Genomic DNA, 23857 nt, shown 5'->3' with positions numbered 1-23857 from the left:
CATAGCAGTCGGATCATGCTACTCGCCTTCTCAAAACCTTCAAAGGCTTCCCGGGAAAACTAAACTCCTAATCAGGGCATCATCTGCCCTATCTCTTAAAGAGTATACACAAACAGGAATATACATCCAAGGGTAGTATCTCTAGACCGTAAAACTGCGGGCATTTTTCTCTGGCTTTGCTTGTATTTTTAAATTTTTCTACGCTGAATATCCTCTACTCATTAAGAAAGGGAAAATGATATTGCGGAATACTATATTATATCGCATTTTTTACATGTGAGCGAGAAAAGGGAATGGAAAACGTGGGTCAACTCTGTAACTGCTGAATGCTTAGATGAAAATACTAGCGAACATCAAACTAAAAAAAATGATGTGTCAGGCCTGTAAGATTGCTGATGGCATTTCTCTTCCTCTGGTTTCTATTTCTTAACATAATCACATTCATGACGGAGAGAACCTCATTGTCTTCTGCAGTCTGGCCACAGCCCTTCAAGCCAGCCTTTCCTGCAGGAGTCTTCACTTTCCGAGGCTTCCACTCCGCCCCGCACTGCCCGCAGCTCCGGCGCGTTGGTCCCGGCGCCATCCCTGGACCCCCAGAGCCTCTCTGACCCCTCCCCTCCATCCCAGGGAGGGCCGGTGGGGATGGCGACAGGTTGGAGGGGCATTCCAGGATCCTTTCGGTAAACCCACGACTTTCTGGTGCTGGGGCCAAATCTTGCCTCCAAGGCCAAGAGCTTAACATCCTGAAAGCTCCGACCGCTGTGGCTCGGGGACCCGCATCCCCTCAGCGCAGCGCCCCGCTGAAAAGGAAGCCCCCAACTCACGTTCCAATTCCAGGCTCCCGCTTCTGCGGCTCCCCGGCCCGCACCTGGGATCCTCCCTGCCCTCCTCTCGGTCCCGCGGCCTCACCGGGTCCCGCCGCCGCGCCGCCGGCCGATGGGGGAGGGGCGCGCACGTGCCCGCGCCGCCCCCGCCCAAACAATGCCCCGGAGAGCGGGGCGCGCGCCCGGCCGGTCCCTTCCTGCGCCCGCCAACACTCACCCTTTCTCCGGGTCTCCGGCTGCAGCGCGGGCTCCGCCGGGCGCCGCGAGAGAGCACGGCGAGGTGAGGGAGCGGGCGAAGCCCCGCGGAGCTGCCCTGCCACGAGGCCCCAGCGATCCCCGCAACCTGCGGAAGCACACGGCGCGGTAGAGCCCTCCCGCCCCGTTCCGCCCCGCACGTCAGCAGCTGGGCGCGTCGGGGCGCGCGCGCCGGCGCGCGCGGCCTCGGGGCGGAGCTCCCAGGGATGAGGGCGGGGCGGGGCGGGGCGGGGCGGCGCGGGGCTGGTCCTGGCTGCGACCCCGGCCCTCGAGGCCACTTCCTGGGCAGCGTGCGTGTCGATTCTCGCAAAGGCATCGTCGTCCATCACTTTCCTGCCCCAGAAGCTGGCGAATTTCAACCCCAAGTTTGACTGAATATTCATTCTGGCAGCATGTATGAGCTTCCCTATTAATCACAATAGTAACTATGATGTTTGTGTGTGCCGTCTTTGTGCCAACCCATGTGCTAAGTGCTGGGTATACAAATAACAATAGTTATTGCTAGCCCATTTTACAGATGAAGAAACTGAGGCAAGGAAGGCTTGAGACTTATCTCAGTCACACTAGCTAGTGACAAACCAAGTCCAGTTTTCCATCTAAATAACTCTTGAGGCCAACATTCTCTTTCGTTGTAACTCCACCACGCTACCCAAGACCCTGTCATCTCTCTGCCCAAGACTATAAATAGCCTCCCAACTGGTCTTCGGGGATCTTCTGTTCCCCTTCAATCCCTTCTCACTGTGTAAAGATTTACTACTGGAGCTGAGTGGTGGGTTTAGGAAGTTCACTTTTTTTTAATACTTTACATACATATTACCAAATTTTTATATATTTAATGTTTTTATCAATGCATAATAAATGTAAATGGTGTTTTGGTTTTTGTGGGGTTTTTTTTTTTTTTTTTTGAGACAGAGTCTTCCTCTGTTGCCAGGCTGGAGTGCAGTGACATGATCTTGGCTCACTGCAGCCTCCACCTCCTGGGTTCAAGCGATTCTCCTGCCTCAGCCTCCCAAGTAGCTGGGATTACAAGGCGCGCGCCACCACGCCTGGCTCATTTTTGTATTTTTAGTAGAGACAGAGTTTCACCATGTTGGCCAGGCTGCTCTCAAACTCCTGACCTCAGGTGATCTACCCGCCTCAGCCTCCCAAAGTGCTGGGATTACAGGTGTGAGCCACTGCCCCCAGCCTAATTTTGTTTTTTTTTTAGACAGGTCTCACTATCACCACAGCTAGTCTCACACTTCTGGGCTCGAGAGATCCTCCTGGCTGGGCACGGTGGCTCACGCCTGTAATCCCAACACTTTGTAAGGCTGAGGCGGGCGGATCACCTGAGGTCAGGAGTTCAAGACCAACCTGGCCAACATGGTGAAACCCCATCTCTACTAAAAATACAAAAATTAGCCGGGTGTGGCTGGGCATGCCTGTAATCCTAACTACTTGGGAAGGTGAGGCAGGAAAATTGCTTGGACTCGGGAGGTGGAGGTTGCAGTGAGCCATTGCACTCCAGCATGGGCAACAAAAGTGAAACTCCATCTCAAAAAAACAAAAAAAATTAAGAAAGGCTTCCTTGAACCTTAAGCTAAGACTCAAGAGATAATAGGAACTGGGGAGATAAACATAAATTTCATGGAGAAGGGGGTGAGGTCAGAGGTCAGGATGAGTGTGTTGGTGTTCCCCTACTCTTAGGGTTTAACAGTGAGGTGGAGAGCATAGAAATACCCAGATAAGTGCCAAGGAAGCTAGAAGTTGACTTCCCTTGGTCTAGCTTGGAAGGCTGTCCAAATCTGTGAGAAGGCTCACACAGCTGGGCTCGGGAGCAGGCCATGGCGTTGGGAGGAGTCTGCAACAGTGCTGCTGGAGCGCTGCAGCTTGCACATTAGGTATGTCAGAATTCCAGACTTCTCTTGTTGCTCCCTGCCCAGCGTACAGAAAGTAGCATGGTTAAGAGCCACGGACAGACCAACAGGCACTGTGCCAGGGGGCAGGTTTCCTAAAGCAGAGGCCGTGTGGTGGGCTGATGGCCAGGGAATGGCTACAGAATGTAGCTAAGACCCCAAGGATGGGCAGTACTGAAGATACCAGTGGAGCTGAAGCACCCCTAAGTCAGCTGGTGAGAGGAGCGGGGATGGAGGAGTGGGGATGAAAGATGAGACATCAAACTCTGAAGTTGCTAAAGCAACAGTTCATGAGCTTGCCAGCCAACCACCTCAGCAGCTGATGCCTGCAGGGCAGTGGAGACCAGAAGTCACCAGAGACATAGCAGCAGAAGCCAGTGAGAACCCAGGCTATAGCTCACAATCCTGCACACAGATCTCCGCTCCCACCGCTGCCTTGAGGCTTCCCCTGTATCCTGTAGGCCACCTTGGGAAGTCAAGGGGGAGAAGGGTAAAGTTCTGATAAGACTGCAGCTTTGAACTATTTACCCAAATATTCACCAAAATGAAACTTTTTTTTTTTCTTTTGAGACTGGGTCTCGCTCTATCGCCCAGGATGCAGTGCAGTGGCATGATCTCGGCTCACTGCAACCTCCCGCCTCCTGGGTTTTAAGTGATTCTCCTGCCTCACTCTCCCAAGTAGCTGGGACTACAGGCACGTGCCACCATGCCTGGATAATTTTTTGTATTTTTAGTAGAGACGGGGTTTCACTGCGTTAGCCAGAATGGTCTCGATCTCCTCATCTCGTAATCTGCCCACCTCGGCCTCCCAAAGTGCTGGGAATACAGGCATAAGACACCGCACCCGGCCTATTTGCCCTTTTAAAAACATCACTTGTGGCCAGGCGCGGTGGCTCACGCCTGTAATCCCAGCATTTTGGGAGGCCGAGGTGGGTGGATCACCTGAGGTCGGGAGTTCGAAATCAGCCTGGCCAACACGGTGAAACCCCATCTCTACTAAAAAAAAAAAAAAATACAAAAATTAGGTGGGCGTGGTGACACATGTCTGTAATCCCAGCTACTCTGGAGGCTTGAACCTGGGAGGTGGAGGTTGCAGTGAGCCAAGATCATGCCACATGCCACTGCTTTCCAGCCTAGGTGACAGAGTGAGACTCCATCTCAAAAAAAAAAAAAAAAAACCATTTGCCCCAATGAGTAGGTGGGGAATGAATGAAGAGGTATGTGAACATAGAAGCAGTGAGACAGTTGGAAAGCAATTTCAGTCATCCAAGCAAAAATTGAGGGTGGCGCTGGTCGTGGTGGCTCACACCTGTAATCCCAGCACTTTGGGAGACTGAGATGGGCAGATCACCTGAGGTCAAGAATTCGAGACCAGCTTGACCAATATGGTGAAACCCTGTTTCTACTAAAAATACAAAAAAATTAGCTGGGTGTGGTGGCTTGTAATCCCAGTTACTTGGGAGGCTGAGACAGGAGAATCGCTTGAGCCCAGGAGGCAGAGGTTGCAGTGAGCCAAGATCGTGCCATTGCACTCCAGTCTGAGCAATAAAAGGGAAACTCCATCTCAAAAAAAAAAAAAAAAAAATGAGGGTGGCTTACCCTGGCAGTGGAGATGGTGGGAAGGGGATAGATACAAGAACTATGGAGAAAAGACTTGACGATGATGAACTGGAGGAGACTGGGGAGAGAAGGGAAGGGGACAGGGCTCTACTAAGTCAAAATGGCCTCTTAGATAAACTGCCCCTTCCTCCAGGCAGACTCAGCTCTGCTCTGGAGCTTGGCAAGTGTTTAGAGGCTAGTTTTAGGCTCCTGGCTAGCCAGGCTCCCTTAGGCAGCACTCACCTGCACAGCCACTGGAGGTGGGCCTGGAGGGAGAAGGTTAGGAGGGAGAACTGGGGTTGGCTCACAGGTTTCCAGCAGTGGCTGATGGTGGATGATGGTGTCATTTCCTGAAAGGGGGGAGATTGAAGGAAGAACAGATTTGAATGTTGGGGGTGGGGGAATCAAGAATTCCCTTTGGGACATTTTAAGTTTGAGGCATCCACTCGAAGACTTTTTTTTTTTTTTTGAGACAGAGTCTCACTCTGTCGCCCAGGCTGGAGTACAGTGGTGCAATCTTGGCTCACTGCAACCTCTGCCTCCTGGGCTCAAGCGATTCTCATGCCTCAGTCTCCCAAGTATCTGGGATTACAGGCGTGTGTACTACCACACCCGGCTAATTTTCATATTTTTAGTAGAGACGGGGTTTTACCATGTTGGCCAGGCTGGTCTCGAACTCCTGACCTCAGGTGATCCACCCGCCTTGGCCTCCCAAAGTGTTGGGATTACAGGCATGAGCCACCACACCTGGCCCTGAAGATATTAAATCTGTACATAAGGCTTTGGGGCTCAGAAAAGACCTGATGGGTGGCACTGTCAACGTACTGTTGTCAACAGGTAGTTAATGAACACTGGTGAGGTTGCCATGAAAGAGTACGGTTCAGAGAGATTGCATAGTCACAGCCTACAGAGGTCACATTTTGTTTTAAATGAGCCAACATTTCAAACATTGACAAATTTCACATAATACTCTGAATTTCTGCTTCTAAGGAAAATCAGAAACTGTGGTAACCTGGCCATAAATTGTTATTTTTTATTTTACTGTTATTTTTTGGGGGACGAAGTCTTGCTCTGTAACCCAGGCTGGAGTGCAGTGGCACGATCTCGGCTCACCACAACCTCTGTCTCCCAGGTTCATGCAATTCTCCTGCTTCAGCCTCTCGAGTAGCTGGGATTACAGGCGCATGCTACCACATCCGACTAATTTTTGTATTTTTAGTAGAGACGGGGTTTCGCCATGTTGGCCAGGCTGGTCTCGAACCCCTGACCTCAGGTGATCCGCCCACCTTGGCCTCCCAAAGTGCTGAGATTGCAGGCGTGAGCCACCGCTCCCAGCCCATACATTGTTATAATTGGATATTAGCTATTAATAACACTACTTACCAGGCAGTGCTCCAAGCACTTCACAAATTTAATCTTTGTAACAACTTTATTATCATTCCTACTTTATTTTATTTTTTATTTATTTTATTTATTTATTTTTTGAGACGGCGTCTCGCTCTGTCGCCCAGGCTGGAGTGCAATGGCGTGATCTTGGCTCACTGCAACCTCCGCCTCCTGGGTTCAAGCGATTCTCATGCCTCAGCCTCCCAAGTAGCTGGGACTACAGGCGTGTGCCACCACGCCCAGCTAATTTTTTAAATATATTTTTAATAGAGACGGGGTTTCACCATGTTGGCCAGGATGGTCTCGATCTCTTGACCTCGTGATCCGCCTGCCTCGGCCTCCCAAAGTGCTGAGATTACAGGCGTGAGCCACCGCGCCTGGCCATCATTCCTACTTTAAATAAGAGAAAAATGAAGCATAAAAAGATTGAGTAATTTAGCTGTGTCAGACAGCTAAGAGTGGAGCTGGGTCGTAGACCCAGGCAGTCTGCCCCCAGGGCCTGAGAGTTTAGCGGCCATACCAGGAAGCAGCTGGAAAGCTGCAGTCCTACTTAGAGAAGCCCCATTACCTTCAGGGCAAAGGTCCCATACCAAGCCCTAGTGTTTTCCTAACACCTTCCTTCATCCCAGTCTGAGTGTGAGTTTGTTTTACTCACACTGCTATTTTCTGATACCAGAGAATTATGTCTCTATACCCATGCCAAGTAGAAAATGAAAAATATTCAATTAAGATACAGCTGGGAGTAGTGGTGTGTGCATGTAGTCCCAGTTACTCTGGAGGCTGGGGCAGGAAGATCACTTGAGCCCAGGAGTTCCAGGCCACCCTGGGCAATATAGTGAGAGACCCTATCTCTCTCTCTTTTTTTTTTTTTTGAGATGGAATCTTCGCTCTGTCGCCCAGGCTGCAGTGCACTGCCTCGGCTCACCACGAGCTCCACCTCCCGGGTTCACGCCATTGTCCTGCCTCAGCCTCCTCAGCAGCTGGGACTACAGGCGCCCGCCACCACTCCCGGCTGATTTTTTTGCATTTTTTAGTAGAGACAGGTTTCACCGTGTTAGCCAGGACGGTCTCAATCTCCTGACCTCGTGATCTGCCCACCTCGGCCTCCCAAAATGCTGAAAATGAGTGCTCACTGCAGCCTCAACATCCCGGACTCAAGCAATTCTCCCACCTCAGCCTCCCGAGTAGCTAGGATTGATTGCCAGGGCTGGTCTCGAACTCCTGGGCTCTAGCAGTCCTCCTGCCTCGACCTCCCAAAGTATTGGGATTACAGGCATGAGCCACTGCACTCGGCTGATTCTTGTCTTACAGACTTTTTTTTTTTTTTTAAGAGACAGAGCTCTTGCCATGTAACGCAGGTTAGAATCGAACTCCTGAGCCCAAGAGATCCTCCACATCTCAGCCTCCTGCATAGCTGAGACTACAGGTCCTTGCGTACATTAATAAATGTGTATGCCTTTTCTCCTATTAATCTCTCTTTTGTTTTCCCTTGGACCCTACATCATAAATGTGCCTAAAGAACTGTTCTCATTATATTAAAATGGGTAGCCAGAGTTTGTATATTGAATGAGTCTGAGTTTTTGTGACCCAAAATGCAAGCAGTCTGTTTTAAAGGAAAAAAATCTTAATATTGATTGATATGATAATCTGATAGCTGGGAAAGCTCAAATGATTTTTCTGACTCTTAATTTATACTCCTTGTACAATGTTGATATCTATATTTTGTATAGGAGATTTATGTGAGCTGGGCATTGTGGCTCATGCCTGTAATCCCAGCACTTTGGGAGGCCAAGGCAGAAGGATCACTTGAAGTCAGGAATTTGAGAGCAGCCTGGGCAACATAGCAAGATCCCCTGTATCTACAAAAAATTTAAAATTAGCTAGGCGTGGTGGCATGAATCTGTAGTCCTATAGCTACTAGGGATGCTAAGGTAGGAGAATCACCTGAGTCCAGGAAATTGAGGCTACCATGAGCCATGATTGTGCCCCTGCAGTTCAATCTGGGTGACATAGTGAGATCCTGTCTCAAAAAAAAACAAAAAACAAAAAACAAACAAAAAAAAACAAAAAAGATCCTAACATAATTAGGAGGAAACTATCCCTTCTGTCTCCATTATCAGTTAATAAATAGCAGAGAAGCAGAAGGCAGGTATAGTCCATTTCCCTCCTCATTCCATTAAGACAGCAGGTGATTTTTGTTTGTTTGTTTTGAGACAGAGTCTCGCTCTGTCGCCCAGGCTGGAGTGCAGTGGCTCGATCTTGGCTCACTGCAACCTCCGCCTCCTGGGTTCAAGAGATTCTCCTGCCTCAGCCTCCCAAGTAGCTGGGACTACAGGCGCACGCCACCATGCCCAGCTAATTTTTGTATTTTTAGTAGAGATGGGGTTTCACCATGTTGGCCAGGATGGTCTCAATCTCTTGACCTCGTGATCCGCCTGCCTTGGCCTCCCAAAGTGCTAGGATTACAGGCATAAGCCACCCCGCCCGGCTTTTTTTTTTTTTTTTTTTTTTTTTTTTTTTTTTTTTTTTTTTTAAGAGTTGCAACAAGGCCAGGCGCGGCGGCTCACGCCTGTAATCCCAGCACTTTGGGAGGCCGAGGCGGGCGGATCACGAGGTCAGGAGATTGAGACCATCCTGGCTAACACGGTGAAACCCTGTCTCTACTAAAAATATAAAAAGAAAAATTAACCGGGCTTGGTGGTGGGCGCCTGTAGTCCCAGCTACTCGGGAGGCTGGGGCAGGAGAATGGCGTGAACCCGGGAGGCGGAGCTTGTAGTGAGCCGAGATTGCGCCACTGCGTTCCAGCCTGGGCGACAGAGTGAGACTCTGACTCAAACAAACAAACAAACAAAAAAACCCAAGAGGCTCCTATTTATCCATTGTCCAAGATTTCTCAAATATGATCCAATGAATACTTTTAATTCTTTCAATTCCTTCCCTGCCTTTGCACAGTGCATTTTTGTCCTGGGCCAGCTGCATGAAGTTATGTGCTGCTCTTGTGTGTGAGAACTATGTTCACCCTTCAGTATACACTGCATAATCTCATCTCCTTACAAGAAGCCTGTAAGGTAAGTATTATGGTTACATTTCCTAGAACCAAAAGAGTGAGACTGAGAGAGGTAAATGGCTCTACAGCAGAGAACTGGTTGGAATCAGGTCTGATGAAGCCCGTGCATTTTACAGATGTCTACAGAGGCATTAAGTCAAATGAAAATACCTTTAACATTAAAAACCACTCTAGAGGCTGGGCACAGTGGCTCACACTTGTAATCCCAGCACTCTGGGAGGCTGAAGTGGGCAGATCACTGGAGCCCGGGAGTTTGAGACCAGCCTGGACAACATGGCGAGACCCCATCTCTACAAAAAAATAAATAAATAAAAATAAAGGACAGGCATGGCGGCGCTCACCTGTAGTCCCAAGTACTTGTGTGGCTGAGGTGGGAGGATTGCTTGAGCCTGGCAAGTTGAGACTGCAGTGAGCCGTGATCGTACTACAGCACTCCAGCCTGGGTGACAAGAGTGAGAACTTGTCTCAAAAATAATAACAAGATGAAAACCCTAACTGCCATTTTATTTTGATGGCAAAACTGTAAAACTAAGCATAAAATCTAAGCATATTATGTGCTTTGATAATTTTTTATATATTTTCAAAAATATACTTTTGCCAATGCAAATTCAGACATTTCCTCTCCAGTAAATAATAACCCTAGGCTGGATGTGGGGTCTCATGTCTGTAATCCCAGTGCTTTGGGAGGCAGAAGCATCACTTAAGGCCAGGAGTTGGAGACCAGCCTGGGCAATATAAGCTTGTCTCTACAAAAAATAATTAGCCAGGCGTGGTGACACACACCTGCAATTCCAGCTACTTGGGACCCCAAGAGTTTGGGCTATAGTTAGCAATGATGGTGACACCGCACTCCAGCCCGTGGATGACACGGTGAGACCCTGTCTCAAAAAAAAAAAAAAAAAAAAGATAACTCTATGCTTTTTAAAAAAATTTCTTTGAAATAAATTAAGTGTCCTCAATGTGAGAACCAAATCAAAAGAATGTTAGGTTGCAAATGTTATAGGTTACCTTGTGTTAATTAAAAAATTTTTTAGGCCAGGTGCGGTGACTCATGCCTGTAATCCCAGGACTTTGGGAGGCCGAGGCGGGCAGATCACAAGGCCAGGAGTTTGAGACCGGCCTGACCAACATGATAAAACCCCGTCTCTACTAAAAATACAAAAATTAGCCGGGCATGGTGGCATGCACCTGTAGTCCCAGCTACTCGGGAGGCTGAGGCACAAGAATCACTTGAACCCAGGAGGCGGAGGCTGCAGTAAGCCAAGACTGTGCCACTGCTCTCCAGCTTGGGCGACAGAGTTAGACTCCAACTCAAAAAAAAAAAAAAAAAAAAAAAAAAAAAAAAAAATTTGAATAGGGAATACTTCTGTGTGTTTCAGACTAAAAAAATTGATTTTATATGTATTTATAATTACATATCTATACATATGCAGTAAAGTTTCATTTTTACTTGTCCTTCAGCCACCATTTCCTTTCCTCTTACACACTAATATTTTCAGTTTCTTATTTATCCTTCCAGTTATTTTATGGACATACCAGTAAATACACACATATATCAATATATCCAGTATTTTCCCCATCTCTTTTTTGCACAACTCCTTAAATATATTTAAAATAAAACAGGACAACAAATTTTTGGTAAACAAAATTTAATACAACCATATAGTCAAGTAATAATGGTTAAAAGACATTTTATTAGATACAACTTTTAAAAAATTAAACTATGCAAGAACTATATTTAAACAAAACATGTAAGTATTCACGTGCTACAACTTAACTAAGAACAATTAAATACAAAGCATTCTTTCCACTATGAAGACTGGAGCCTCTAATTGAAAGCAAATGACCTTAGGTCTATACTAGTTGTAAAGCAGATTATACTTTTGTTCAACTCTAAAATTGTATTGTCTTAGAGCTCCAACAACTCTCAATAAAAATTTAAATAAAGAAACCTTGGGGGAGGGGTGATAGGGAAGGGGAGAGTAAGTGCTTTTTCAAGAAAGTTAAATGAAAAAGCCTGAAGAGGGAAAAAGTTGTACATAAGTATGGAACAAAAATAAGTATACTTTTTTGACATTCGATGTAGATACTGCAAATGAATTTACATGGGTTTAATCAATGAAAGATAGATATTTGTCTGAATATTTTAAAAAGCACCTAGGTATCAAAAAATAAAAACAAAAAATATAATGAAACTCCAAACATCCAACAATCTCCCTTAACATTCTCATTCTGCCAAGCAACCACACGTTGGTGCTTATTACACAATTTAAGAACGGGAAGTTTATTTACTCTATAGGAAACAAGTATGAACCTTATCTAAGGTAATTTAGATTGAAAAAAAGTTGAAATAGCACTAGAGAACTTAAGGCACATAAACAAATTCAGGTGCGGTTATTTTGAAACCATTAAAACAAATTCTTTTCTTTGGAACAATATATAAAATAAGTTATGAATGTTGCTGTTTTTAAAACATTTATTTATGATGGTAACTTTCAGCACTAGGAAAATTTAACATCTAAGGCAATCACACAAATGTAAAACGTTCATATAAAACATTAAAAAATGTCTAAAGTGTCTCTGGAATTATTCATTCACACTCCTGGCTCAAATGGTTTCTGGTGCCTAGCATTAGATGTGACAATGATAGCTAGCTAGTCAAACCTACTGCCTTAAAGATCAACCAATTTGCTCCATTCTGGTTACTTGGCATGGTGAATTTATTTAACTAAAAAGAATAATGGGGTGAGGTGATGTAAACCTGGCTTTCAATAAGATGCACAACAAATTCTAGTAAGGCCAAAACTCTGTTGAGGTTAACTGGTGTCTTGAGTTTACTAAAATAAAGGCAGTCCATAGGAAGCCTTGAAGAGACATTATCTTACCACTTGGCACCACATAAACACCAAGCTCTCCTCTCTGAAAATACAGGCCGGGTGTGGTGGCTCACGCCTGTAATCCCAGCACTTTGGGAGGCCGAGGCGGATCACGTGGTCAGGAGTGATCTGTCTCTACTAAACCCCATCTCTACTAAAAATACAAAAAAATTAGCCGGGTGTGGTGGCACGCACCTGTGGTCTCAGCTACTCAGGAGGCTGAGGCAGAATCCCTTGAACCCGAGAGGTGGAGGTTGCAGTCAGCTGAGATCCCGCCACTGCACTCCAGCCTGGGCAACAGAGCAAGACCCCGTCCCCCCACCCCCCCAAAAAAAAAAAAAACGAAAAAGAAAATACAGTTTGAAGTAGATGTCTTTTCTACATATAAATCTCAAGACATAAAAGGCACACGCAATTCAACTCCTCTCTTTTCATATATGGGTTCTCACAGCAATTTAAAAAATCTATTGCCATATCCAGACAACAGGAAAAAAAAATACCTGGTTTGCTTATTGACAAAAGTGGTGTAATTGAACCTTTGTCTTTCCTGAGTTTCAAAAAGGCTTTTTGACAGTAGAGATACATAAACAATTCATATTCACTAAGATAAAATTTATCAGTCCACAAAACATTTTCATCTTTTTAAATATAAAAGAATCAATGTTCAACCACCACCATATGTGAAGCCCCTTTTTCTAAATTAAACTTACTCTAGAATCATGAATTGAAGATTATTCAGTCATGGCACTTTACACCCCAAACAAGCAAAAGTAACAAGTTAATACCCTCCCTGAGTATTTACATCATCTTATCACCTGGTTTAAATGGAGTAAATACCTATATTTCAATCATCTAGGAAATAAAAAGGTTACTGAACATCCAATACACTAGTATTTCATACCTGTGCAGTAAAGTCAGTGGGAAGATTAGAGTAGAAAAGGAGGAAGTTCTACTGTTGTAAAAATTAGACCACTTTTGTAGCTGACTCACATAGAGGAAAAACAGAAAAGGATTAAAGTTCATGAAAAAAAAAACCTGTACTTTTCTGTTCTACAAAGCATGCCTTTGAATTCCCTTTCCAACTGAGGTATCACAGCCGGGTTTAGCAAACTCATCTCTTCTGACCTTGTAAAACTAAATTGTCATAAAGATTCTGTTTATACATAAGTCATCATTACTAATACTCATCATGTACTTTCAAATATAAAAAGTTCTAGAAATGCCCAAATAAAAAAATCTTCCGGAATTGAATTTAGCATGGTCAACTAATTTTTACTTTATGTGCTTTTTTGCTGATCATCACAGACTGCTAAAATTCATGGTGTTTGGTATATACGTGTGTATACAACCATACTATCTACATACATACACATGTACATATATAGATTCTAAACCAAAAGTTCATATGAGCATCACCTATCAAAAGAAAAATCTTTATGTGATGAGAGAATGAATACAATCTGACACCAATTTGGTTGATATATCCCTTTTGATATATTAATTCTACTCTAAAATTCTTTTTTATTTTGTCAAGTCTAATGCTATTATTTATTAAGAATTAGTAAAGGAAGATAAATATTAAAAAACTAAAATATAAGTTGGGTAACTTTAAAAATAGTTATTTAAATTTTTTAAGATTCAACCTAAGTTCTTGGTGGCCTTCAATATAAATTTTAAGTACTTAATTTATGTAGTTTTAAAATATGTAGAGAAAAAATTAATATTGTGTGAGGTCTGTGTTTAAAAAAATTCTGTTTTTTGGGATTTCATTTCAAATTTACTATAATAAACACATGGATATTAAAATAAATGTATAACAAAATGAAAGTAAATAGTTAATACTTTTTACAATAGACAAAAATACTAGAATATAAAGTTATCTTGAGAACGTCTTTTTTTATGTGAAGTCCTATATTCATGAAATGGACATGATCTTACAAATACACATGAAAATAACAACTATCATTTGTAGAATCCTCAGCATTTACAAAATAATTTTTCACACATTATCTCATTTACTGTAAAGAATTTCTTAACTAAATAATTCTATTATCTATAAGAGTATAATGCAGATGTTTACTCTAAAATTAAAGTACAAGTATCCAAACTGTACCTACATTCTTTCAACTAAGAGGATAGAAAATTGTTTTCTGAATTGCTGTTATCACAAAATAGTATCTATCATTTTACAATTATGATTTGAAAAATAAAAATTCCCTAAAAATTTTTAAGTTTTTTAGAGCTTTCCTCAGAACGTAGATTCTAGCTAAGCATTAAAGTTTAAAAAATGTCTATTTGAAATCTCTGTATCATTCTAAAATGAGAAAACAATGTAGCTTACCAATGTTAGGCTTTTTATTTCAACCTTGGTTTTAACAGAAATCTGGTGACACTCTAATTACATATTTGCATCATCCCTTCTATCACAAGAAATATACAAATTATAATGTGAAAGATAACAGTGACTGGAAGTCAAACTACAGCAGGCTACCTAGAACATCCCTAAATGTTGTAAATTATATCGGTCCACCCAGAATCACAATAATCACTTATGCTGTAGTTCCTGCCATATCCATCTATTTGCATTAGAAAAAAAATTCACATTCCTCTCTGAAAACTGATAAGCTTTATAAAGTGGAGCTGAGAAATCTAGACAAAAGCAGTCTGTTGTATAGAAGCTTGAAAATGTTGATTAGTATTTTACACAATGGGGACCAAATGACAGACTTACCTTAAAGATGGGAACTACTGCTAAGTTTTTTTCAGATAACTAATTTTAAAAGAAAAATGGACCCACTGAGATAGGTGGTCCCTACTTTATCCTATTAAAGGTACCTTAACAGTAGAGACTCTCAGGAATTTCTAGTGAAAGTAGGATAATCAAGGAAGAGGTCCTCACCCAAAGCACCATACTAATGAGGTCAAACCCTACTGGGCTAAGGAAGAAAACCTATCCCTATTTTTCTTTTTCTTTTCTCTTGAGACAGTGTCTCACCCCGTTGCCCAGGCTAGAGTGCAGTGTGCGTTCATAGCTCACTGCAGCCTCAAACTCCTGGGCTCAAGTAATTCTCCTGCCCCAGCCTGCTGAGTAGTTGGGAGTACAGGTGTGAGTCACTATGCCTGGCTGTCTGTCCCTGTTTTTCACAAAACAATATTGCAAAATGGGTTTCAACTGCTTTATCAAGTTAAGAAAAGAAGCTTTCTTAGAGGATTGAAGAGATGATGCATAAAAACTTTGAGAGCCATAGCGGGTCATTTTTCCTTCAATGGCCATTCCATTTTTCTCTTAGGAATTAACTTGTAATTTTAATCCCCCTTGTAGGGGCACTTATTTTTCTATCTCCTACCTAACTTCCCCCTAAAAACATGTTTAATGTAAGACAGCAATTCTAAGAATAAAGTCACGATAGTTGAGTATTTTATGATACTTGAATTGTTGTCATTACCTTTTTATCAATCACAGAAAAAAAACCCTTCAATAAAATTAATCAATCTGGATATACTTTGTTAACAACAAAGGTTTTTAAAACTGATTTTTTCTCCTAGAATGCATTCTAAGCATTAACTTCTTTAACCTAAATGAGGCCTCAAGTCATGCAATTTTCTCTACATATATGACAAAATAAGGAATATACATACAGATAAACATACATAATAAGTGAAGACACCATTCACACGTTCCTAAAAGGTATGCAGACGGACATTTCCTAATTCACATAGACTTCTTACGAATACTTACAAAGGTACACTCTTCAAAGGCCAAGTAACAACCACCATTACCTTTAACAAAAAAGTTTTTTTTCAATTATAGGAAAGGCTTTATTACAGTTTGAAAGATTGATATTTTGAGGAGAAAGGCACCAAATTATTACTTTTACTATTTTTTGCATATGGCACAAAGGAGATATGTGAAGTTTCCACTCTAGAGTTTTTAAAACCTCCCATCTTGGATCAGTGTGGCTTCTTCGGTGAGGTATCCTGTCTTCAGAGTTTAAAGCATTTCTCATTGTATCTATGAATAGTCACACAGCCATGATAGGACACTGGCCTGGGCATTGCAGCTACCCCTGTGATGATACTTGTTGCAGGATCATAACAGAGAATAGTGTCTGTGGCTTCTCCATTTTCCCGTCTTCCACCCAGGATATATATTTTACCATTACACACAGACATACCACAGTTTTCCTGTTTAACCAAATACATAAACAAAAAATTAACCATTGAAGATAAAGGATTTGGTAACAAACAGAAAAGCAAAATAATGCTTTAGCACAGTCAAAAAAAAGGGAGACATAATAAAAGCTAAGGTCCTTTGGCCCAACTCTGTTCTCTGTGTGAGTGCTGGATAACTTTGCAGGAATGAAATGAATTTCAAGATAGATGGTATGTCAGTAGCAGCCATAAGAAATAACGAGGTCATGTCCTTTGTAGGGACTTGGATGGAGCTGGAGGCCATTACCCTTAGCAAACTTACACAGGAACAGAAAACCAAATACTGCATGTTCTCACTTGTAAGTGGGAGCCAAATGATGAGAACGCAGGGACATATAGAGGGGAACAACACACACTAGGGCCTTTCGGAGGGTGGAGGGTTGGGGGAGGAAGAGAATCAGGAAAATAACTAATGGGTACTAGGGCTTAATAACTGGATGATGAAACAATCTGTAGAACAAACCCCCATGACACAGTGTACCTATGTAACAAACCTGCACTTGTGCCCCTGAACTTAAAAGTTAAAAAAAAAAAAGATTATATGTTAGTAATTGGGGCCAATATGTGGGAGGTAGGATGTGGACTGATAAAAGGGTTTTAACTTCATGGTAGTTAAGCAAAAGCATCTTTAAGGAGCCTGGCTTGCTTCTCCTATTACAGGAAGGTTATTATAGAAAGTGGCGGTTACATGACCAAGGAGTAGGAACAATATTCATTATATGGGATTACCCACAAATTGAATGAATGAATGAGGAAAAAATTTATAACTAAGTTAACAAAACACTGTTATTAGGAGCCTTGGCTGGGCCATAGAAATGTCTCAAATAACATCTTACAGTTAACTTCCCACACAATGGGATTCTAAGCTAAATTTTATTATTCTCTGTCAATAATATGGTTACTATATAAAACAAATATTCTTTCAAGGATGAGAGTGATTCTTCAAAAACAAAACTTGGCTGGGCATGGTGGCTCACACCTGAAATCCCAGCACTTTGGGAGGCCGAGGCAGGTGGATCACTTGAGGTCAAGAGTTCGAGACCAGTCTGGTCAACACAGTGAAACACCATCTCTACTAAAAATACAAAAAATTAGCTGGACGTGGTGGGGGGTGCCTGTAATCCCTGCTACTTGGGAGGCTGAGGCAGGAGAATTGCTTGAAACCGGGAGGCGGAGGTTGCAGGGAGCTGAGGTTGTGCCACTGCACTCCAGTCTGGGTGATAAGAGCGAAACTCAGGCCGGGTGCGGTGGCTCACGCTTGTAATCCCAGCACTTTGGGAGGCCGAGGTGGGCGGATCACGAGGTCAGGAGATCGAGACCACGGTGAAACCCCGTCTCTACTAAAAATACAAAAAAATTAGCCGGGCATGGTGGCGGGCGCCTGTAGTCCCAGCTACTTGGAGAGGCTGAGGCAGGAGAATGGCGTGAACCCGGGAGGCAGAGCTTGCAGTGAGCCAAGATTGCGCCACTGCACTCCAGCCTGGGCGACAGAGCGAGACTCCGTCTCAAAAAAAAAAAAAAAAAAAGAGCAAAACTCCGTCTCAAAAAAAATAAATAAACAAACAAACAAAGAATCCTACATTAACAACGGACTCACTATTACATGCATCTGGTTATACTGCAGACCAGATATTCTTCCATCTCCAATTAAAGTTTCACTTTAATTCAGACAGTTATTGCATCTTATTATCCTGGTTCCACATAACCAACAATGAAATAGGTTCTATCAATGAGTTCAATAAGCATTTTTACTTGACCAAATTTGCTTTATATAAATTTTGCTCTTATAGAAGAAATTAAATATTGGTGGCTTTATATAATAGAAGGATACTATCTTTAGGTCTGAAAGAATTTGTGAGTACTTAAAAATGCCTATATTAGAATTTATAGACACCCAGAATGACTTAGCCTATTATCATATAGTGAAAGACACTTTAATTCAGAATACCACACCCCCATGAATTGCACCAATTATGGAACAAACTCTAATATTTTTCATTTAAAGCACAATAAGCTCTTTCTATAAATTCTTAAAGTTCCGAATATAATAAAAACAAAAACCTTAGTTTTCAGGTACAAGCTAGTTCCCACTATTGAACCTCTAGTTATTTTGAGGATGATTCTAAAACAATATATAATTACATGGTCTGGTAATTAATACCATTTCAGATAATAATGCTCAGAGTTAAATAAAGCAAACAACCCTGAAACCAAGTATTCATATCAGGAAATTACATCTATCCGATATAACAGCTTATTTCATGCTAGTAAAATACCATTTACTCTATGTGTTTGTTTATACTATATGAAAAACTTACTCTTCATTCAGGAGTAAGGGCAGCTAGTAGGAAAAATAATTTATCAATATATAAAGTTTTAATGTTATTTTTAAAGACTGAAATGAAACATGATCCTAACATTGCAAAAAAAAAAAAAAAAACCCTCTCGTTATTTTTGTATGCTTAAATGTTAAAATGTCAACAATAGACAAAAAGAATCAGATTTCATTTAATTATTCTAATCTTTAATGGTATTTTAAATACCTGGTCTACTGAAGAGAGAGAAAAAAAGTCTTTATCACTGACTTTTTAAAAAATCCCACAATTTTTTTTAAAGGATGTTCCTGACACAGGTTAAAAAGCAAAATATGTTTCGAAAAATAAGTTGTATTTTTAGGAATTATGCAAAGTCAAAAGAGGCGTGGAAATGGTGAAGGACAAACACAGAAATAGGCTGGGTCCATTAGGACTATAAAAAATAAAGACCTCATTTTTTTCAGCTTTTTGCATTTAATATTCTAAGCATTTTAAAAAGCAACAGTATTGAGTTCATTTAACTGTATACAATGAAATTAGTTTGATTTACCCTTTTTCATTGATTAGCATTAAAAGGGTAAACAATTACACATGGCTCAAAAATTACCTATCAATAACATGTGCATAAGGCCAGGTGCAGTGGCTCACGCCTGTAATCCCAGAACTTTGGGAGGCCAAGGCAGGCGGACCACCTGAGGTCAAGAGTTCAAGACCAGCCTGACCAACATGGCAAAACCCTGTCTCCACTAAAAATACAAAAATTAGCTGGGTGTGGTGCCATGCACCTGTAATCCCAGCTACTTGGGAGACTGAGACAGGAGAATCGCTTGAACCCGGGAGGCGGAGGTTGCATTGATCTCCGTGGTTGAGATTAATGTGTGCATAGATGTATTTAGTAGCACTGGTGGTAAGAATAAACAGAGGAGAGAAAATAATCATCTAAATCCCAGTACTAGATTTGAACTTCAATGATTTGTCTTTGTTAGACTTAATATACTTCTGATCCAAATGTTTATTTTCTTTAAATTTCTAAAGTCAGTGAATGTTGTTTAATTAGAGAAAATGTGGCATGTGTGTCCTATTATTATTTTTTTCTCAGTTTTATCTCAATAACCTAGTTAAAAAATATTCATGTATACCCTGCAATATGCTACATACTGGCAATTATCTTCCTAAACTGTTATCGTTTTTATACAATATAGCAAAGTTCTGAATAAATGGTAATTCTTTTTCCTTTTTCTTTTTTTTTTTTTTTTTTTAATTTTTTTTGAGACAGGGTCTCACTGTCACCCAGGCTGGTCCCTAACTCTTGGCCTCAGGTGATCCTCCTGCCCCAGCTTCCCAAGGTGCTGGGATTATATGCATGAGCCACTGCACCCAGCTTGAGCAGTAATTCTTAATAAAAATGCATTATTCTTTACAATCTTCACTGAAATAAACCAATAAAAGGCAGCTTAGATTTTTTAAAAATCAGAAATAAGTCTCAATACTTGACCACACGAGGATTCTCATGCAAGTAGGGTACACTGTCTCCTCTGTAGGGCTGGAGAATGGTTTTCCAGGGGAGGTCCCTGAGCTGAAGAAATGTGATTTATTTTACTTAGATGTGATACGAGAGGGAGAAAACGTAATACTCATTCTGTACCATGAAGCTGAAGTGCCTATTATGTCCCTTTCATTAACTGGGGCAATGTTACTCCATATATATTACTAATTGGAGACTATACCTCAATGTCAACAACTTTAGAAAAGTGGTTTTATATTCAAACCCTATTCACTATCCTTATAATCTATGCTGTATCTCTAATGTATCTTGCAAATAAGATTATCTTAAAATTAAGTCCCTCTGGTACTTCCTCATTTACTTATTCAATATATATATTTTTACTATGCAGAAATAAATGCGAGATACATACAAGATGAGTTAGAAGAAATAGTGTCCTCAAGAAGACTAAATTGGCTGGGCGCGGTGGCTCACGCTTGTAATCCCAGCACTTTGGGAGGCCGAGGCGGGCGGATCACGAGGTCAGGAGATCGAGACCACAGTGAAACCCCGTCTCTACTAAAAATACAAAAAATTAGCCGGGCGTGGTGGCGGGCGCCTGTAGTCCCAGCTACTCGGAGAGGCTGAGGCAGGAGAATGGCGTGAACCCGGGAGGCGGAGCTTGCAGTGAGCCGAGATTGCGCCACTGCACTCCAGCCTGGGCAACGGAGCAAGACTCCGTCTCAACAAAAAAAAAAAAGAAGAAGACTAAATTCTAGTATAGGAAATAAACATTTATACCCATAAGGGAATATACAATTGCCATAAGAGGTATGAGTGCTTTAACAGATCAGAAAGCAAAATAGATCCATTCTGCCCCAGTTAAACTCTGTTGTACTAAAGTGGTCCTTGAAAGATGAGTGGAATTACAAGTAAAGAAGGTAAAAAAGGCATTACAGGATAAGAAGACAGCATAAACCCGGGCAAGAACATTTATGATCTGTTTAGAGACTACAAATGACAGATACTTAAGGTACCTGAGGTAAAGTTATAGAATGTGAAGCTGAAAGGTCAAATGAAGGTCAGGCAATAGAAGGTCTAGAATGAAGTGGTAAAAGTTTTGGATTTTATTTAATAGGTTTCCAATCAAAGAAGAGACAATAAGTAGATTTATTGAAAAATAATAGGCTGGGCATGGTGGCTCATGCCTGTAATCCCAGCACTTTGGGAGGCTGAGGCAGGTGGATCACAAGGTCAGGAGTTTGAGACCAGCCTGGTCAACATAGTGAAACCCCGTTTCTACTAAATGTACAAAAAATTAGCCAGGCTTGGTGGTGGGCGCCTGTAATTCCAGCTACTCGGGAGGCTGAGGCAGGAGAATCACTTGAACCTGGGAGGCGGAGTTTGCAGTGTGCGGAGATCGCGCCATTGCACTCCAGCCAGGGCGACAAGAGCGAAACTCCGTCTCAAAAAAAAAAAAAAAAAGGAAAGAAGGAAGGAAGGAAGGGAAGGAAAGAAGGGAAGGAAGGAAGGAAGGAAGGAAGGAAGGAAGGAAGGAAAGAAAGAAAGAAAATTGATGGCTAAGAGCTAGCAAGACAAGATATTAGAGAAAGGAAGACTAATTAGAGTATTTTTGTTTGTTTAGGTAAAACTTGGTAAGAACTTGAACAAAAATAGAAACAATAGGAATGGAAAAAATAGGAGAACTGATAGGCTAGATTAATTCAATTTAAGAGAAGAAAAAGATAATCTAATAAATTAAGTTTCTAGGTTATTTGGAAATATAGAAAAAATAGGTTTGGGGAAGAAGGTGAGTTCTATTTGAAATTTAAAATCTTGATATACCCATGTAAAACATCAAATAAAATATCAAATAGGCAGTTAGAAATTTGAGTTTGGAACATAGGAGAGGTTTTGATGGCAATATGGACTTGGAAGACATCAGTGCTGAGCAGTAAATGAGATAATTCAGGAAAGAGTATAAACTGGGAAGAGGAGAGAGGACAGGCTCAAGGAACATATTTAAGGACTGGGTAGAAAAACAAGAGAGTATGAACAAGAGTGAGGAGATTATTAGCAGTGACCTTTGAGAGTACATGTCTAGAGTGGTATGTGTAGAGCCAGATTTTCAGCATCAGAACCATCAAGCATTTTGGGGGTGGAAGGAAAAAGAGCCATGAATCAAAAGGTGGGGAAAAGGCCTTTTGGGAGGTGGCAGTGTGGGTAGGGAGTAGGGCTCCGGGTAGAATATATGGATGAAAGAAAGCTGAGCACAGCCATTTCCTTTATAACAGAAATAACAGATTTCCCAGCCTCTAACCAAAGAAGCGACCAGTTTGGAAACATTTCTTCTCTTCTGAAATATGAAAGAGACGGGATAAATACTGGAGTAGGATTGTGAAAAAAGTCAAGAGAAAAAAAAAAAAGAACAGCCGAAGTGTAACAGATACTTCTCCATGGGATGGTAAAAAGGAAGTTATTTCAATAAAACGACCCCTTGGAAGGAGTTCAAAACAGGTTGCCATATGCTTTATGTGGAGTTTTAAAAAATATATAAAATAATTCCAGCAAACATGAAATATTTTATTTTACTTATTTATTTGCTTTTTTGAGACGGAGTCTCGCTCTGTTGCCCAGGCTGGAGTGCAGTGGCATGATCCCGGCTCACTGCAACCTCTGCCTCCCAGGTTCAAGTGATTCTCCCGCCTCAGCCTCCTGAGCAGCTGGGATTACAGGCGTGTGCCACCACGCCCAGCCAATTTTTTATTTTATTTTGTTTTGTTTTATTTTATTTTTATTTATTTATTCTTTTTGAGACGGAGTTTCACTCTTGTTGTCCAGGCTGGAGTGCAATGGCTTGATCTCGGCTCACCGCAACCTCCGCCTCCCAGGTTCAAGCGATTCTCCTGCCTCAGCCTCCCTAGTAGCTGGGATTACAGGCATGTGCCACTACGCCCAGCTAATTTTGTATTTTTAGTAGAGATGGGGTTTCTCCATATTGGTCAGGCTGGTTTCGAACTCCCGACCTCAGGTGATCCGCCCGCCTCAGCCTCCCAAAGTGCTGGGATTACAGGCATGAACCACCGCACCCGGCCATAATTTTTTAGTAGAGACGGGGTTTCACCATGTTAGCCAGGCTGGTCTTGAACTCCTGACCTCAAGTGATCCATCCGCCTCGGCCTCCCAAAATGCTGGGATTACAGGCGTGAGCCACCACGCCCGGCCTGAAATATTTTAAAATTGAAATTCCAGTGTATTAATAATGATTATGTACTTGGTCCCTCTTAGATTTATTTTTCTTTTGTACTGCTTTATGTTATTACCTGACGGCTGAATGTATTCTGTACGTGCATCCAGTAATCTTCAACTGGATCATAACAGTATATTGCCTTGGTCAGTCCACCGGCAACATAGATCAGGTTGTTTAGGGATACAGCTGTTATACACCTCTTGGCAATTGGGATAGCTGCACGAAGTAGCCAAGAATTGGTTTCTGGATCGTAAGATTGAACCTAATAACATACAAAAATATATAATTAAAATTTCTAAACAAAAAATGGAAATGTACTTAATAAAGAATCTACCAATACCTACAAACATTATTTAAAATAAAATCCTATTAATTCAGAGAATTAAGAGAGGTTAGCCTGATAGTGAAATGTCTGAATTACGAACATTCTCAAATAAAATGCAAATTTATTACTATCAAGCAGAATAGAGTACCAAACACACAGAGATTGTTTCTAGAATGAATGGCCACCAGGTTTGTACACTAAAATTAACAGTCTAAATTTTTTTACAATTGTGTTATGTAGGATAACTACGCCTCACATCTGAATATAACTTCTTAATGCTTTTAGGGAGTGTTTTCTTCAAAAGAAAACAAGTAAACCTCAATTCAGTCAGTATGCTCTGAATTATCACAAATTTTGAAATAACAAATTC

The 23857-nt window shown here is 41.8% G+C and overlaps 1 protein-coding gene across 10 annotated transcripts in view; it reads right to left on the bottom strand.

Moving 5' to 3' along the window:
• The window catches only part of YEATS2 (YEATS domain containing 2), a 135224-nt gene extending 111842 nt beyond the window's left edge, over window positions 1-23382 (bottom strand). For 7 of the 10 annotated variants that reach the window (XR_004032354.1, XM_030822878.1, XM_030822879.1 and 4 more), the window contains exon 1: window positions 23236-23382. Coding sequence is in view for 6 of the 10 variants with exons in the window: in XM_030822878.1 (XP_030678738.1) it covers window positions 23236-23288 (53 nt within the window). In the remaining 4 variants the exon portion in view is untranslated. Of the gene's footprint in view, window positions 1-824; window positions 920-1041; window positions 1243-23235 lie in introns of those variants that run through there. The other 3 variants (XM_030822880.1, XM_030822883.1, XM_030822881.1) reach the window with 3 other exon arrangements.
• Between the last annotated feature and the right edge of the window lie 475 nt (window positions 23383-23857).

The sequence above is a fragment of the Nomascus leucogenys genome, chromosome 11 (assembly GCF_006542625.1).
Source record: "Nomascus leucogenys isolate Asia chromosome 11, Asia_NLE_v1, whole genome shotgun sequence".
Classification (NCBI taxonomy): Eukaryota; Metazoa; Chordata; class Mammalia; order Primates; family Hylobatidae; genus Nomascus; species Nomascus leucogenys.
This window is presented reverse-complemented; position numbering and strand designations above follow the sequence as displayed.